Genomic DNA, 15,514 nt, shown 5'->3' with positions numbered 1-15,514 from the left:
TTAAAAACCGGTTTTTACCGGTAACCGATTACCAAAAAACCTTATGAACGGTTTTTAAACGATTAAAGGCGGGTTCATAACTACCATGAACTACTAGTAGTAGTAGTTCATAATAACTACCCGTGCCGTGTCGTGTCGTGCGAATTGTGAATTCCGAATCAGGACGATACCAACTTGGTATCTAATCAAAATATAATAGATACCATAGGTATTAGATATATAAGATAACAGTAAACAAATCTACCAAGGCGTGAACATTGTGACCAGCACGATCAAAAGTTGAATTAATTCTACTTCGCGGTATCGTGTTGGTCGACACGATCATATTTTATTATCACATTTTGGTGAACCAATCAGAAAAGAGGATTTTACACGACACGAGACGACACGGGCAGTTGTGAACCCGCCTTAAGAGTTAAAGCAAAGGGTCTTGTTCATCAAATGAAGAGTTTCCATTTTATTTTTTCATTAACAATTTTAAAACCTATAATGGTTCAAATACGTATTGTAAGTGCAAGTTTACAATCGCCAAATTTGGATCTTCTTACTGCCGTACAATTAATAAATGGTCTAAAAAATGCATTAACCAAGTTTAGATCTGATGACAATTATTTCACAAGTTTGTATAAAAAAGTTTTAGAAGTGTAATGAACACAATATAGAAATTCCAAGTGTTAAAAAACGAAAAATATCAAAAAAAATTAACGACAGCAATACACAGTACATCAGCACTGACAAAAAGAGTGAAATGAAACACTTTGTTTATTTTGTAGTTTTGGATGATTTGTTAAATGGAATTCAAGAACGTTTCAGTCAGGAAACATTGACTCTTATCACTGCATTTGGTCATCTTATAAATTTTGAACTGAGTAAATCAGATATAACAACACTCTCAACTACATTTGATTTGAGTGCCTTAGATATTGAAGGAGAGTATAATATTTTGAAATCACTACCAGATTTTAACCAGGGGTCTTCTAGTATGGTAATTCATAATTGGCTAGACAAGTTAAAAAAAAATGACTTATCTAAAAGTTTACCAAACATTTTTAAAACTCTATCACTTTTTGTCACAATTCCGGTTACTAGCTGTAACTGTGAAAGAGCGTTTTCAAAATTGAGTTTAGTCAAGAATAAATTGAGGAATCAAATGTTACAAGAACGTCTGGAGTGTTTATTAATGATATTTGTGGAACAAGAAATGGCTACAAATTTAGATTATGAAGAAATCATCGAAGAATTTAAAATCATAACTCCTGCCATACGTCGTCTTGAACTTTAGTTCCTATTAAATTGTATTATTCTCTGACCTATATTAAAGCTATAAATAAATTATTAATAAATGATATTGGTTATTTTATTATTTTTTTATGATGAATAATGATGGTTATATTCTTGTATAATATGTGTTAAGGTTCTCATTGTTTTAAAAATATACAAAATAAAGTAAAAAATTATTTCAACTGAAATCGCACCAAATATTTCTAATATTATAGGTTTAGGAAAACATTTTAGATGATAGCAAAAATAATAGAGCTACCTATAAATAGTAAAAATGAAATGCACCACATGCAAGCAATGTCTGCGCACGCCTATGTTAAGCCCTGCTACTTAGTAATGCCAAAATCTCATATTTGAGATTGTAGGTCATATTTTAATTTTTTTCTTTAGAAAAATTACATTAATACGATAATAAACCCGGGGGGGTTGGGTTAGCCCACAGGCGTATTTACGATTTTGGCGCCCATTTTTTTTCAGTTACCTTTTATTCATTGTCACAAAAAACTTTTAAGCCCCCTCTAATTTACAATTTACTTTTTCTCTCCGTTAAAAGTAAAGGGTTTGAAACCGGTATAAACCGTTATAAAACCGAAACCGAAAAAAATTGGATACCGGTATTAAAATCTGAAACCTAATGGTATTTTTTTTTAAATCTTTGTATCTTGACATTTTGGAAAGTTTTCTATACACAACAGGCGATAGGAACGCTCGATCTAGCGATTCAAAAAAAATAATAAACTAAGAATGAATGCTAATAGTCCAGGCCTTGAAACCGATTTTAGTAACCGATATAAACCGTTTAAAAACAAAATCAAAAACAAAATCTGAAAAAATTGGAAACCGGTATTTAATCCAAAACTAAATAGTGAAAAAAAATTGAAAACCGGTGTACAAAACCAACATTTCCTAATACCGTTATTGAAAAACTTAAACCAAAATCGAAAAAAATAAAAACCAAAACCGAAATTTTTCAATCAGTTTCAAGCCTTGTAAAAGTGATAAACCAAAATGTATATTTTCCTCTTATTGCATTTATGCTTCCACCAATTTAGAGAACAATTTTATTTTTGATTACTCTATTTATTCCTATAGTAAAAAGTCAACCTTTATAATCAAAAAAAAAACAAATTATAATTTTAGATTTTAACCTCATCAGTATCATTAATTTTCAGTCTTGTATATCTGTAAAAGATATTTTTTAAAAGTACAGAAACATATTATACATATTTTAAAAAGTATCTATTTAAATATAATCAGTAAAAAATGAATTTGGACTATAAATACAAATACTTTAAAAAAATGTACTTTCAAGTTTCAAACAATTAAACATTTTTTATAAATTTTTTTTTAATCTTATAAATTAACTGAACCTATTTTCGTGGGTTATGTATGTAACAATTTACACCGTATCATTTGGTGAAACTTTGAAATAGGTACTCATCTGTTTTTTTTTTGTCGAAGTACCTATACCTATTTGAATTTTCGGTCGATTATGATTTTGGTTGGTAAAAAAAATTGTACTATTATACATTTTATTCTCGATTTGTATTTGCCTTGTGCGTGATAAAAACTTAAATGGAAAATATAATAAACTTATAAGATATTCTGAGAAAGTATTCAATATAACTATTAGTTCATCATATGTATGGGCATATAAATATGAAATAATATTATATTATTATGGTATCTAAAGCGCATGCCTAAGATAATGACAATAAGACAGTCGTATATACAGACGACATACCTACGCCTATGCGCAGTATGCGGTGCACGAAAGCCGAAAGGAGACAACCAAACTACAACATAACTTTTGGCACAAATCCAGCCTATGGAAAAAAAATAGCTATTGACCGTGTCAAGTACCTTGGGATGACAATTGACCCTAGAAGATCATTCTGGCCACATATAGAAAAACTTGGCTCAAAAAACGCCACAATGTTCGGGCGTCTTAGGCCCATGACTCCAGCGGACTGGGTGGCGTATATAAAGCAGTCTTCCTGCCGCGGATCACGTATGCGGCCGAAATCCGGACAGAACTCAGCATATCAATCAAAAATCTAAACATGACTCAAAGACAGGCCTTACTCACATTAGCGGGTGCCTATTAAACATTATTAACGGTATCGCTACAGGTGATAGCGGTGCTCTTACCCTTTGATCTAGAGATAAAAAAGTACTGTGCAAATGTAGAGCTTAGAAATGGAAATATCTCTCCAGAAGAGCATAACATTAAGACAAACGCGATTATACAAACATAGCAAGACAGATGGTCATGGAAAGCAAGGGACAAGGGAGACTGGACACGTAAGGTCCCAGTGTAAAGTTGAGATACGGACTCTCTCTAGACCAAAACCACTACCTCAGTCAGCTGCTCACTGGCCATGGAGAACTTCATCAATTCAAGGTGGTGTCAAATTTGAATTGCAAATGTGGCGGAGGTAGCGAAACAATCATACACGTATTAGGTAATGGTTCGCAATAGAAATAAACTGCAAAGAGAAAAACTGAATAGAGTCGTACATGACGAAGGTGGAGACTGACCTCCATACAATGGCACACTAATCAAAACAAAGATAATTTTCATCGAAGCAAGCAGATGTATAAAGGACAGCCTTATAAACAGATCTGACCAATAGATCATGGTCAGGACGCTGCCTCAACTTCATGGTGATAGGCACAGACTTGCATGGGGTGCCTCAGATGAGCACGCACAGAGTAAGTGGCACAAATGGCGAGGCACATTCGAGCGCTTCCTGACCTGGGGCGTATTCATACGTCAAGGGACGATGAATGGTTGGGCCCTGGAGCTGGGGCTAAGGACAGAATACAGCTTCAGTATTCCCCGCTTGCCGTAAGAGGCGACTGAAAGGGAATAGGCCAGTCGGGGCCGGCGCCAGAGGCGTGGACACCGAAACCTTCAGGGACTAGGGTGTTGAGAGGTTCTGACCATGACCTCGAGAAGAAAGAATCAATCACCTCCGTGATGCCTCTGGGAGGCGTGGACAAGGCTGCTGAGTGCTGTGCCTCTGATTCGAGGGGCCGTTGCCACCGCGCCGGCACCTCGGCGAACACTGCCCGGCGAGGGCCCACCGTGAGGGCGTGGGCGAACCTCAGTATCACCTTAAAATATTTCTGTTAAAATAGTTTGACTATCCTAATACTGATTGTGTTCTAGTAATTTTGTACTTTATCGTATACCCAGTATATCGGTGGGGCTATATGCACCAAAGGTTGTCCGTAACCGAAAACGGAAAGCAATGTGCAATGGATAGCTTTCGACCCGACCAGGGTGGCGAAGGGCACGTGCTCGCCTTAGCCGAACGGTACGGGCGCACTCTCTCTCGACTTCGGTGGGAATGGGTGTGAGCTCGTTGCTCGTGGTCCTTAGACGACGTATGAGTGTGCAACCTCTACGGATCTCGAATAGCGCACAATGCTAATGTGAGGTCCGTGGTTGTAGCTGAAAGGCATCAAACCTGGGAGACTTCTGAATGGTTTTGTTGGTTTAGTAATTAGATCAGTAGGCAGTACCCAAATTTATATAATTGTTAGGACTGTTAGGTATTAAAATTATTTGCGATCGAAAATTGACAACCATTAGTACTAAGTTATAATATTTATATAGGTACCTACTACCTGCCTTTATTTTTAAAGTATTATTTTTTGGATATTACGTTTTGACAATAATAATTTAGAATTATTTCCAACTTTCTTTAAGTAACTTAAAATTGTTCTGTTAAAATAGTTTGATTATCCTATAATACTGATTGTGTACTAGTATTTTTGTATTTTATCGCATTTATGTTATATACTTTTAATTTGGTATTGAGTGATGTATTTTTACTTTTCTAACTTGAGTATGTAAATGATCCCTTTGTCTATAATATATTCATTAAATGGTACTGTCCCAAGACCCAAAGCTTAATTGATTTTAGTTATGGAGGATAGGCGATAACGATAGGCATATCGCATATAGCACAGAGTTACCTACTAAGGATTCTTTCGATGCGTAACTTCTTAAAAACATTTAATTTATCTGTAAAAACTTAGAGCACATTATTTATTTATTTGCTTCAGTGAGTTTACTGAGATTCATATAATATATTGGCCCAGTTCTGTAATTAAATAATTAAATAAGAAAATTTAATTTCGTTAATTAATTCAAAGTATCTAGGTACCTTAAGATAGTAATAACAAAATATGTCAGGCTGAAGTTTTCCTTGATTGAATTATTAATTTTTGTTATGTGATGTTATATTATTCATTAAGTATATTTATTTATATTGATATTATGTCGTATATATCCTAAAATTATAATCTCGTCGTATTGTTGGAAATTAAAATACTAGACAAAATATGCCTAACTTATAAGTTATAAAGCTCTAAAGAAAACTGATTCGAGTATTAAACTCCGTTGCGTCTTGTGTCCTCTGAATTATTAGTTTTTCAAAATAATAGTGAATTTACCAATTTTATAAAATTGTGCTAGAATGAATGTCTATACAATACAGAACACACATTATAATCATTATAGGTCTATTTATTGTTTAAAAAATTATAGTTACCCTTCAGCTTTCAATAAAGGTTTTATAATAAATGTAGTACTGATAATTTATCAAATAATTATATTGTACATGAGGCAATTATGCGTACTTGTATGCGTATATAGTATATACACAATAAATCGTATCTAGTAAATAATTTGTTTAAACTTTAAAGATATAATAATAACCTGTAAACATAATGTAATACTCTCTTATACTGGACTCCAACGATGATATATAATAATATAAGGTATATAAAGACCGCACGCGATACGTAGGTATATACATTATACATATAGGTACACTATGCATATACAGTATACACACACACATCTATATGTATATACATTATAATATTGGGTATCTATATATATATATATTATACTACAGACGGTAACTGCCGCTGCAGCGATCGTGTAACCAAATGGCGATTTGTAATTTGTAGGTAAACGGACGTGTAATTATTGTGTGGACCTCCCTGGTTTCCTTTTTTATCCTCTCCTGCACCGCCGTCCCGCCTCGCACGGCCACAATCCCCCCGATCAATTACGTTTGGAATCCCGCGCGATGACGTCGGTCGGGCCACACCCGTTCCGGCAACGATCATTTTTTGTGCGGTGATTTATCCCACGGGAGATCGAGACCGTCGATAAGCGCGGCACGACGAGAGCAGCGTGCTTGCAATGTGCGTGTACCTACCTATATACATGTGTGTGCAGTGCGAGAGCATATTATAACATAGCCGCTATAATAGTATTATGGTTGTTTGTTTAAGGGGGACCCGCCGCCGTCCGACATCCATTAAGACGTTTCGTATACTATATATATACTATGTATACACACACACACACACACACACACACACACACACACACCACAGGTATTATTATTATACGTATACATATCTATATATGTGTAAGCCCCACAAAGCGCGGTTGTCAATTAGTGATGGTGTATCGTTTTCCGACCACTGTCGGGTAATAATAATATACGTGTTGTATATACATGTATGATATTATGTAGGTATACGTACGGGGCATGAGAAAAAGAAGAAGATACACGGTATATACCACCCGCAGTAGCATTCCAAGACCATTGGACATTCCGAAACATTTATAACGCATATACCCGTCACCCGTGTACACATATACCTATATATATATATTATACACGGTTGACCCTCCCCCGAACAAAGTCGTACATCTACAAATGTATCACACGAGTATTTGTAGACATATATATTATATATAACATAAGATAATAATATAATGTGCTTACGTCCGACGTGCGTGTGTCTTAACTCGGTTGAGACAAAGTCCAAACAAATTTGATCCGACACGGCTGATAAGAGAACTCGCCGACACAATAAAATTAGACACACCCCGGGTCGCTCGACCACATATTGAAATTCTTTTGGGGGGATGAACCGCCGAACCGCATGTATGTGTAATACTACTGGTATACCTATACAAATGTTATCTACGTGGTTGGTCTTATTACAGTCATCGTTACTGGCTGAAAAATGTACAAAATTATCGATTGTTTTACAAACTTTTCAGCAGAAATCGCCAATCATCGGTGAATAACGCAGCAGGCGATGAAATACCTAGACATAATTATTTTCAAATTAAATGGTAGATACTTACCACGGATTTTATATAATAATTGAATAATGTGCCTAGGTACTTATAAGTTATAAGTTATAACTTGTTTTATGTCACCACATTTACTAATTATATCAGTAATATAGATTGTAAACATATTTTTAAATAATAATAAAAAAAAAGAACATATAGGTAGGTAACTTATAACTTAAAACCCATTACCTAATGGACGCTTTTGATAATAAATTATACTGTGTTGATATTGGTATTACAATATTATAATATAGGACATAGGTAGCCACTATAGGACTAGGTGAACCCAAACTAGCAATTTATTAGACTTTTTTCACCTTTTGTATGTACATTATTTAATGCAATGACATAAAATGTAATCATAAATATAACACTAGGTGTAAGTAAAAATCAAATATTAAATATGTTTTTTGTCTACTACTCTTGGCAAATGTAGGCCCAATTAAAAAGATTTATAAATCATTATTTAAATATTTCAAATTTTAAATCATACAGTAGTTATAAGAAACATGTCAACACCTTAGTTTTATATGATTACATAGTTTTTATGTCATCAAATTTAATTAAGTACATATAAAAATTTAAAAAAAAATCTAATTGTATAACATATTAATAATTATATATTATAAAAAAAATACCTATTTTTATTAATTTTATCCACCTATATATATTTTCATATTTTGTATGTTTTATATTATGTTAGTTAGAAAAATTGACCGTATAAATTATGAATTTTCTCATTTTGGCATAAGCTTTAATTTTGAAATGAGAATTACTCATAATTTTATTTTATCATATTATATTTCTTTTATAATCTTGAAAAAATTATGGTGTCAATAAATTATTATTCTTATTATGACAATTTCAAATGCAGTATTTTTGGCAAAAATCAATTGAACCTACTATTTTGCAAATAGTTAAATAAATAATATAAAACCTATTTTCACATGTTTTGATGAAAATACATATTTTTAAATATTTCGTCAATATATACATAATATATACAAATACATACTAATATACATATATTAATACATATACTTTATACTAATACATACTTATTTCGTAAATATTTCGTTTTTTATACCTAGGTATACAATTTTTATTTGTATTAAAATAAATTATTTTGTTGGAATTTTGAAATTGAAAGTCTTGTGATAGTGGAAAATGCAGAAAACAAATTAAATGAAGTTCAAGGAGAATCCGGAGTCATAATAAAAAATAAATTAAGCTACGTACTCGGTAAGAACTTTGGTTTCAAAAAATTAAAACTATTAGATATATTCTTCAAAATACATATGAAAATACGTTAGATGATATTGAATTAACACTATCTGACATTATAGTATGAAATATGCCTCATTAACCTCGGTCGCCGTTGAACACTCCTTCAGCCGCTACAGGTCGATTTTAAGACCTAACCGCCGTACATTCAAATTTACTTTGTATCTAATTGTATTGAAGAAGACAATAATGAAGATGATTTGATTAATTAAATTGAATCAAATTAATTAAATTAATGTAAAATACCGATTTTTTTGTAATTTTGTAATAATGTTAATATTTCACGTTTTTGAATACATATTTTGCTAAAAATAAGAACATAAATATTTACAATTATTTTGACATTTTAAGTACATACAAATCCGCGCTCTAGATTTATGACTTATAATAATAATAAGTTAAAACAACTACCTAGTAATATTATATGAAATTATATTTTATGTTATATTTACGCGATTTGTTGTTGATTAAAATTAGTTCAACGTAACATATATGATATATCTAATAGAAAAATAAATTAGGTACGATAGCAGTATAAAAATATTAAATAACCATCGTATTATTGGCTAACATAGTTTTTTTTATGCAATGATTTATCATTGAATATTTGAATTCTAAATTTTACGCATCCATTTCAGTGACTTATCTTCTCAATGATGAGGTAATCTCAAAACCAATTAAAAATGGAAGTCACATATATTTTTGAATGCCTATAAAAGAAGTAATAAAAACAGTTGCTATAAATTGGATTGAAAAATGTTTTATACAATTTCAATTATTTTACATTTTTATTGAGTACTTTTAAGTAGTAAGTTCCTTGACGATTATTTCATGCACAACGATATTATATTTTTATCTGCGATCCGCGAGACTCGAGAGATGATAAAAAAGTTGGAATGAGGACAAAATATAATCAGTTACACTTATACTGAGTTATACTAAAATTTTGTCACGATTTTAAGTTTATTAATTATATCAATATTTTTTTTACTAATATTTTTGTAATCATGTAGATAAATAATAATTTAACTAAGTACCTACTTAAAATTATGTTTGATTATCATGATAAAGTCTGCTGCTGTATTTTGTACATATATTATTGTCTATAAAAACAATATGTTTTTCGGAAACTTATTATTTTGTCTAAAAGATATTTACAAGTTCTACAAATTACTATATTTTATGAAACATTAATAGAAAGTTTTAATTGGCTCGAAATTCTAAAAAAATAATCAAAACTTAGAACCCTGATTCCAAGCCAGTGTCATCAGGAGTCTTGGTCTCTTGGATATAGGGAAAAATGGCGTGTTACTAAAAATGGAACATTAACCTATAGATGAAACGTCCTATTTGCATCATAATATATATATATATATATATATATATATATGCACGTAGCACGTATACCTTAATAATAATATTATTTATAAGAATAAAATTAATATATCGTAATAATAATTAACATTGAATGATAAAAGATTTTTAATATTTAGAATTATTTTTAACTTAATATCATTAGAAAATGTTATTTTAAGGATTCAGAATTCATTAATATAAGTATATTTTTTTACTTGGGTTATGTTTTTAATTGTTGTAAATTGTCGTATTTATATCTAAGCGTTATGTCGTTATGTGTATGTGATGAAGGAAGAGTAATGTTTGTATTTTTTTTTTTTAATCAAGAAATCTATATAGTAACTGTAGGATGTATAGGTATTATATTTTACAACATATGAATGAAAAATCATTATTCTATGGATAAAAGCTATTTGGCATTCCAATATGGCGCTTAGGCAAGTTTCCTTAACAGTTCATGACAATCAGTCGCGTGCTATACATTTTATATTCAGACCACACAATAGACCAGAATGACTGGTAAAATACAGACTTGGACATGCTATATGCGGTGAATCATTGATGAATGCAACAAAAAAAAATTCTATCGTTTTAAAATTGATTATTATATATTGTAGTGTAAATATTGGGTATAGCCGATATATCAACTTAACCTACAGTGTAATGAAAATAAAGTACATTTATAGAGCTTTATAATATTTAGTTCTAGAATACTAGCACTGAAAAATGTAGAAATAAGCATAACAAATACAATTAAACAAATTATTTGAAGACAATCATATATCTTTAAACAATTAACAAAAATAACAAAAAATAAAATAAAAATAAAAATTTAAAACATATTAGGTTAATAAAAAAATATTATTATTATTTGGGTTATAAATTTATTAATATCATAGAAATTGTTTTCTTTTCCTAAGAATTTCCTGAGTTATTATAGAGTTATTATTTTTATTTACTAAAATAATATTTATAAATTATAATCAGTGTCTTAAGTAGTTTTACTACAATATAAACAAATTAAATACATTTTTATGTATTCGAAATGTAAACAATGATTATGTAAAGTGACCAGAGATACAGTGACATTTTTTTCTAGAGTGAATCTAAACTTTAATTTAAATGTTTGATAGGTAAGATAGAAAAGTTAATATTTTTAAATGTTTAATCATTCGCACAGTAAAAATTGTAAAATATTTTATTTTTGACAATTTAACCATTGACTACGATGGTATAAAATATGTAAATTAAATTAGAATGTTTTATACTTTAGATCGTGTTTATATGTACTAGTGTATTACTCTACTGTGCATTTTCCATATCCGATAAGGATAAATGCGATTGATATAAGTTTTGAAAGACTCACTCATAAACTTATGACAAAAAAACCATTTATAGTTTTTCATTTATTGCTTAATAAAATGTTTTGTTTTTTAACATTATGGTAATGGTAAAACGATTAACATTTAACATACTAGGTTTCTGATAAACCTTTGGAATTTATTATTATTTATAAGAATTATTATGTATTTATGTATAACTGTTGTCTGTAAAAATATTAATGGAACTGACTCAAACGTTTTTTGACCAGACACGAGTTATAAAGCACACTTAAAACGGATTTGTGACATTTAAGAATCAACCTTGATTAATTTGATCCTTACAATATGGTGTTGTTGCATTAACTACATTTTTTACAAATACTGTTTATAATTTGAATTTGTTTGCCCATCTAGTTTAGTATTACTTAAACAAATAATTAACGGAATTATATATTTTTTATGATATTAATCATCAAAAAAATTTACATTAGACCAACAAAATAAAGAATTAAAAATAATTTTGAATTTTGAATTTAATATTATTAAGTATGTACTGTAGTCTGTAGCCTATATACTACCTATATAGTACTATACTGCTACCTACACTCATGAATCATGATACATTACTTTGCTCGTTTTAGACGATGTTTTTCAGTATTCATATCATATACGCGCTTTATAACATTTTTAAGATAGACTCAAATAAAAACAATATGATCAATATAACTCAATTATTTCAGAAAATGTTGGCCCCAGTCTGCAGAAGAGTTCATTATTTAAGTTTTTTGGTGTCATTAAAACCATTATAAAAATTTAATTCTCGTAAGGTAAGTAATTTCTATATTCTATATCTAGCGAATTACCATTTAGACTTGCGTAGTTGCGTTAATATGAATACTTAGCTACCAAAGCCCAAATCCAATACATTTCAAGACGTGTTATTAGACTATTATACAATTTTGGTTTTTGATTGGCCGTAAAGTGTGCCTTAAATGCCTTAATGGCTTTAATCTCATCACTTATATTGTAACCGTAAACACCCAAATAATTGACAAACAGCTTCTGGTCTGGTGTACATGGGCACGGCGTTGAGGGGCTGTACTTGGAAATTATGACTGTCTCGTTCATTTCATCGTCATCCAACCAAGCCCCTATGCCATAGTTCTTATACAATTGGCTCCACGGAAACATTACGCCTGGATCAATTTTTCTGTTCGGAGCTATATCCGAGTGTCCGACTACATTGTGTGGTAGTACTTTATACTGGTTGACCATTCGAGCCACCATTAAACCGACAATGCTAATTTGATCTTGATAAAACGGGTCCCATGAATCATTAGTAGCATTATATCCATAATTAACGATTTCGATACCTATTGATATGGAATTGATTGACGAGTAGTTGCCCCATAAAGATATTCCGGCGTGATACGAAACGTAATTTTCTGGCACGACCTGCAGAAATCACAATCATCATTTTTATAATAATGCAATTCATAATAATATACACATTTTATTACTATAGTCGGGGAAACGAAAAATGATCGCTGCCCGTCACGCGCCAAGCGGCTGTTTTTCTAAATTGGTTATCAAATTATCAAACTGAAAGCCCACTAAAAGCCCGCTTTTTTTCGAAATATTTTCATACATTTATCAGAATTTAATAACATGGTTATTTTGTTATAGTATTTAAAAAAAAAGCGGACTTTTAGTGGGCTTTTAGTTTGATAATTTGATAACCACTTTAGAAAAACAGCCGCTTGGCGCGTGACGGGCAGCGATCATTTTTCGTTTCCCCGACTATAAGTATGCTAATTAGAAAGTCCAGAGCATTAGATTTTTTTAAATAGAATACATTTTTCTCTAGTAATCAATTTGGATTTTTGCCAAATAAATCAACTATGGAGTCTCTGATTATTCTTAATAAATTTGTTCATGAGAACTTAAATTGTAAAATTAAAGTGATGGGCATCTTTCTTGATAATCAAAAAGTTTTTGACTCGGTTAATCATGATATTTTAATAAAAAAAACTTAATTTTGCTGGTATTAGAGATTCTACATTAAGTCTTATCAAATCTTTTTTAACCCGTGGTTGGTATCGCTATATACTGTTACATGATTAGTATCGTGTTAGCGTTACGCTAACATTATCTTTTTTTCGGTTCTGTGAATTATTTATTGAAAAAAAAGATAGGTATTATATAAAAATTAAAAAAATCATTTTTTGTTAACAAAATCTATTAAAATAAAAACAATTTTAAAAATTTAACTCATCGTTCGAATTTTCCGAGTTTTCTCGGAAAAAACTTATAAAAAATAAAAAAACATAATTTTTGGTAGAAAAAAAAAGATATTATATAAAAATTAAACAAATCACTTTTTTGTAACAAAATCTATTAAAATAAAAACAATTTTAAAATTATAACTCATCGTTAGAATTTTCCGAGTTTTCTTTCACGGTGTTGCATGTCGGACAAGTAGGAGTAGTATGTTCTTTACATATATACACACCACATAACGAACAACTGACCTGTAAAATATAATATAAAAATAATATAATATTTAAATAACCAATAAATATCTTTATAATGGTACCTTTGTAAAGCGATTTTTTCTGATTGGACAAAAATTACATCTGATTTGTCGATCACTTGTCGAAACATCTGGATTCGGACTTTCTTTATTATTTTGTGAAGTACATCCAGTCATTTTTATTATTTGTTGTCGAAGAAGAAATGATAAACATGGCTGTTCAAGACGTTTTACCATGAAAGGTTTAGTGAGCTCTTGTCCCAAAGTTTTCAAATATTCTCGACGAGTTATCATTTTATCTGTATTTTCGCGATATATAATTTGACTGTTTTCCCAGCAATATTCATCAATGAAAAAAAAATAGTTAGGGGTCATCGACAACTAATTCTTGCCACCGAGTACTCGCCTTTCATTTCGTCTACTACATCCACTCCACCTTTAGTACCATTATAGTACGTTATGACTTCTGGTTTTTTTTGGTGGGGAATAGTAAGTTCCTACACGAGAGTAGCAGATAAACAATTACATATGTTAGTTCCTACACGGGCATATGTAAGTTCCTACAGGGTAAAAACCAGGTACCTATGTTAGTTCCTACACGGCGGAAAAAGGTACGTATGTAAGTTCCTACACGGTAAAAACCAGGTACCTATGTTGGTTCCTACACGGCGGAAAAAGGTAGATATGTAAGTGTACCTATATGTGTATATATGTGTAAATATGTATATACGAATAAATATATGATGATTATATATTATATAATACAAATCGCATAACACATTTTCACAAATAAGCATATAATAATTAGATTTGTTATTGAAACTTTATACGCTGGTATACTGCCCTCCTAGTGGAATAAGCACTAAGACCTAACCTTGGTACTAACTTCAATTATTATTTTTTTTTTTAATTTGAATAATTAAATTTACTAAGATAAACATACAAATGCAATTAACATTATTTTATTTTATTTATTAGTGTGATATTTCAATAGGTGGAATGTGCATTGTACACTAATTCAGGAAATAGTTTTAAATTTTAATTCATATGAATGTGTACCATCTATAATAAAAAGTTTCCTTATGGAGATACTGCATTTTAAAAGTTTATTTTTCTTTTAATACACGATAATACTAGATAAAAATGCAGTATCTCCTTAAGAATGAAAAAAAAAACAAAAATAAAGATCTAAGTACAAAAAAAAATATTCAAAAAATTAAGGATGCCTATCACTAATAATTAATTTTTAAAAAAAGTGGGTAAAGATAATGATTAATATATAATACGCCGAAAAAGAAGATTTTATAAATGAAAAAATTTCAGATTATGAACAAGCAAAATAAATCAATACGATTATGTTAAATTATTAAGTTATAGAAATAAACCTCATAAAATATAAGTTTTCATTTTTATTATATTTTTTACTTTTTATATTATATTATATTCAATTATGAAAAATTAAAATGCATTATACGATTTTTATCATATTTTTTACTCATCATATTATATTTATTTGTGACGATGCGTTATGCGATTTTTTTTTGATTTTTTACTCTT

General features: G+C 30.2%; 1 protein-coding gene across 1 annotated transcript in view; it reads right to left on the bottom strand.

The window, feature by feature from the left end:
* Positions 1-10,327: 10,327 nt before the first annotated feature.
* Positions 10,328-15,514, bottom strand: part of LOC103308396 (N-acetylmuramoyl-L-alanine amidase AmiD) — a 10,171-nt gene continuing 4,984 nt past the window's right edge. Inside the window, exon 2 of the mRNA XM_008181682.3 lies at positions 10,328-12,879. Coding sequence (XP_008179904.1) covers positions 12,310-12,879 — 570 coding nt within the window. The 3' untranslated portion in view covers positions 10,328-12,309. The remainder of the gene's footprint in view (positions 12,880-15,514) is intronic.

This window comes from Acyrthosiphon pisum, chromosome A2 (genome assembly GCF_005508785.2).
Source record: "Acyrthosiphon pisum isolate AL4f chromosome A2, pea_aphid_22Mar2018_4r6ur, whole genome shotgun sequence".
Lineage (NCBI taxonomy): Eukaryota > Metazoa > Arthropoda > Insecta > Hemiptera > Aphididae > Acyrthosiphon > Acyrthosiphon pisum.
The sequence above is the reverse complement of the archived record's forward strand: the minus strand, read 5'-3'. Positions and strand labels throughout refer to the sequence as shown.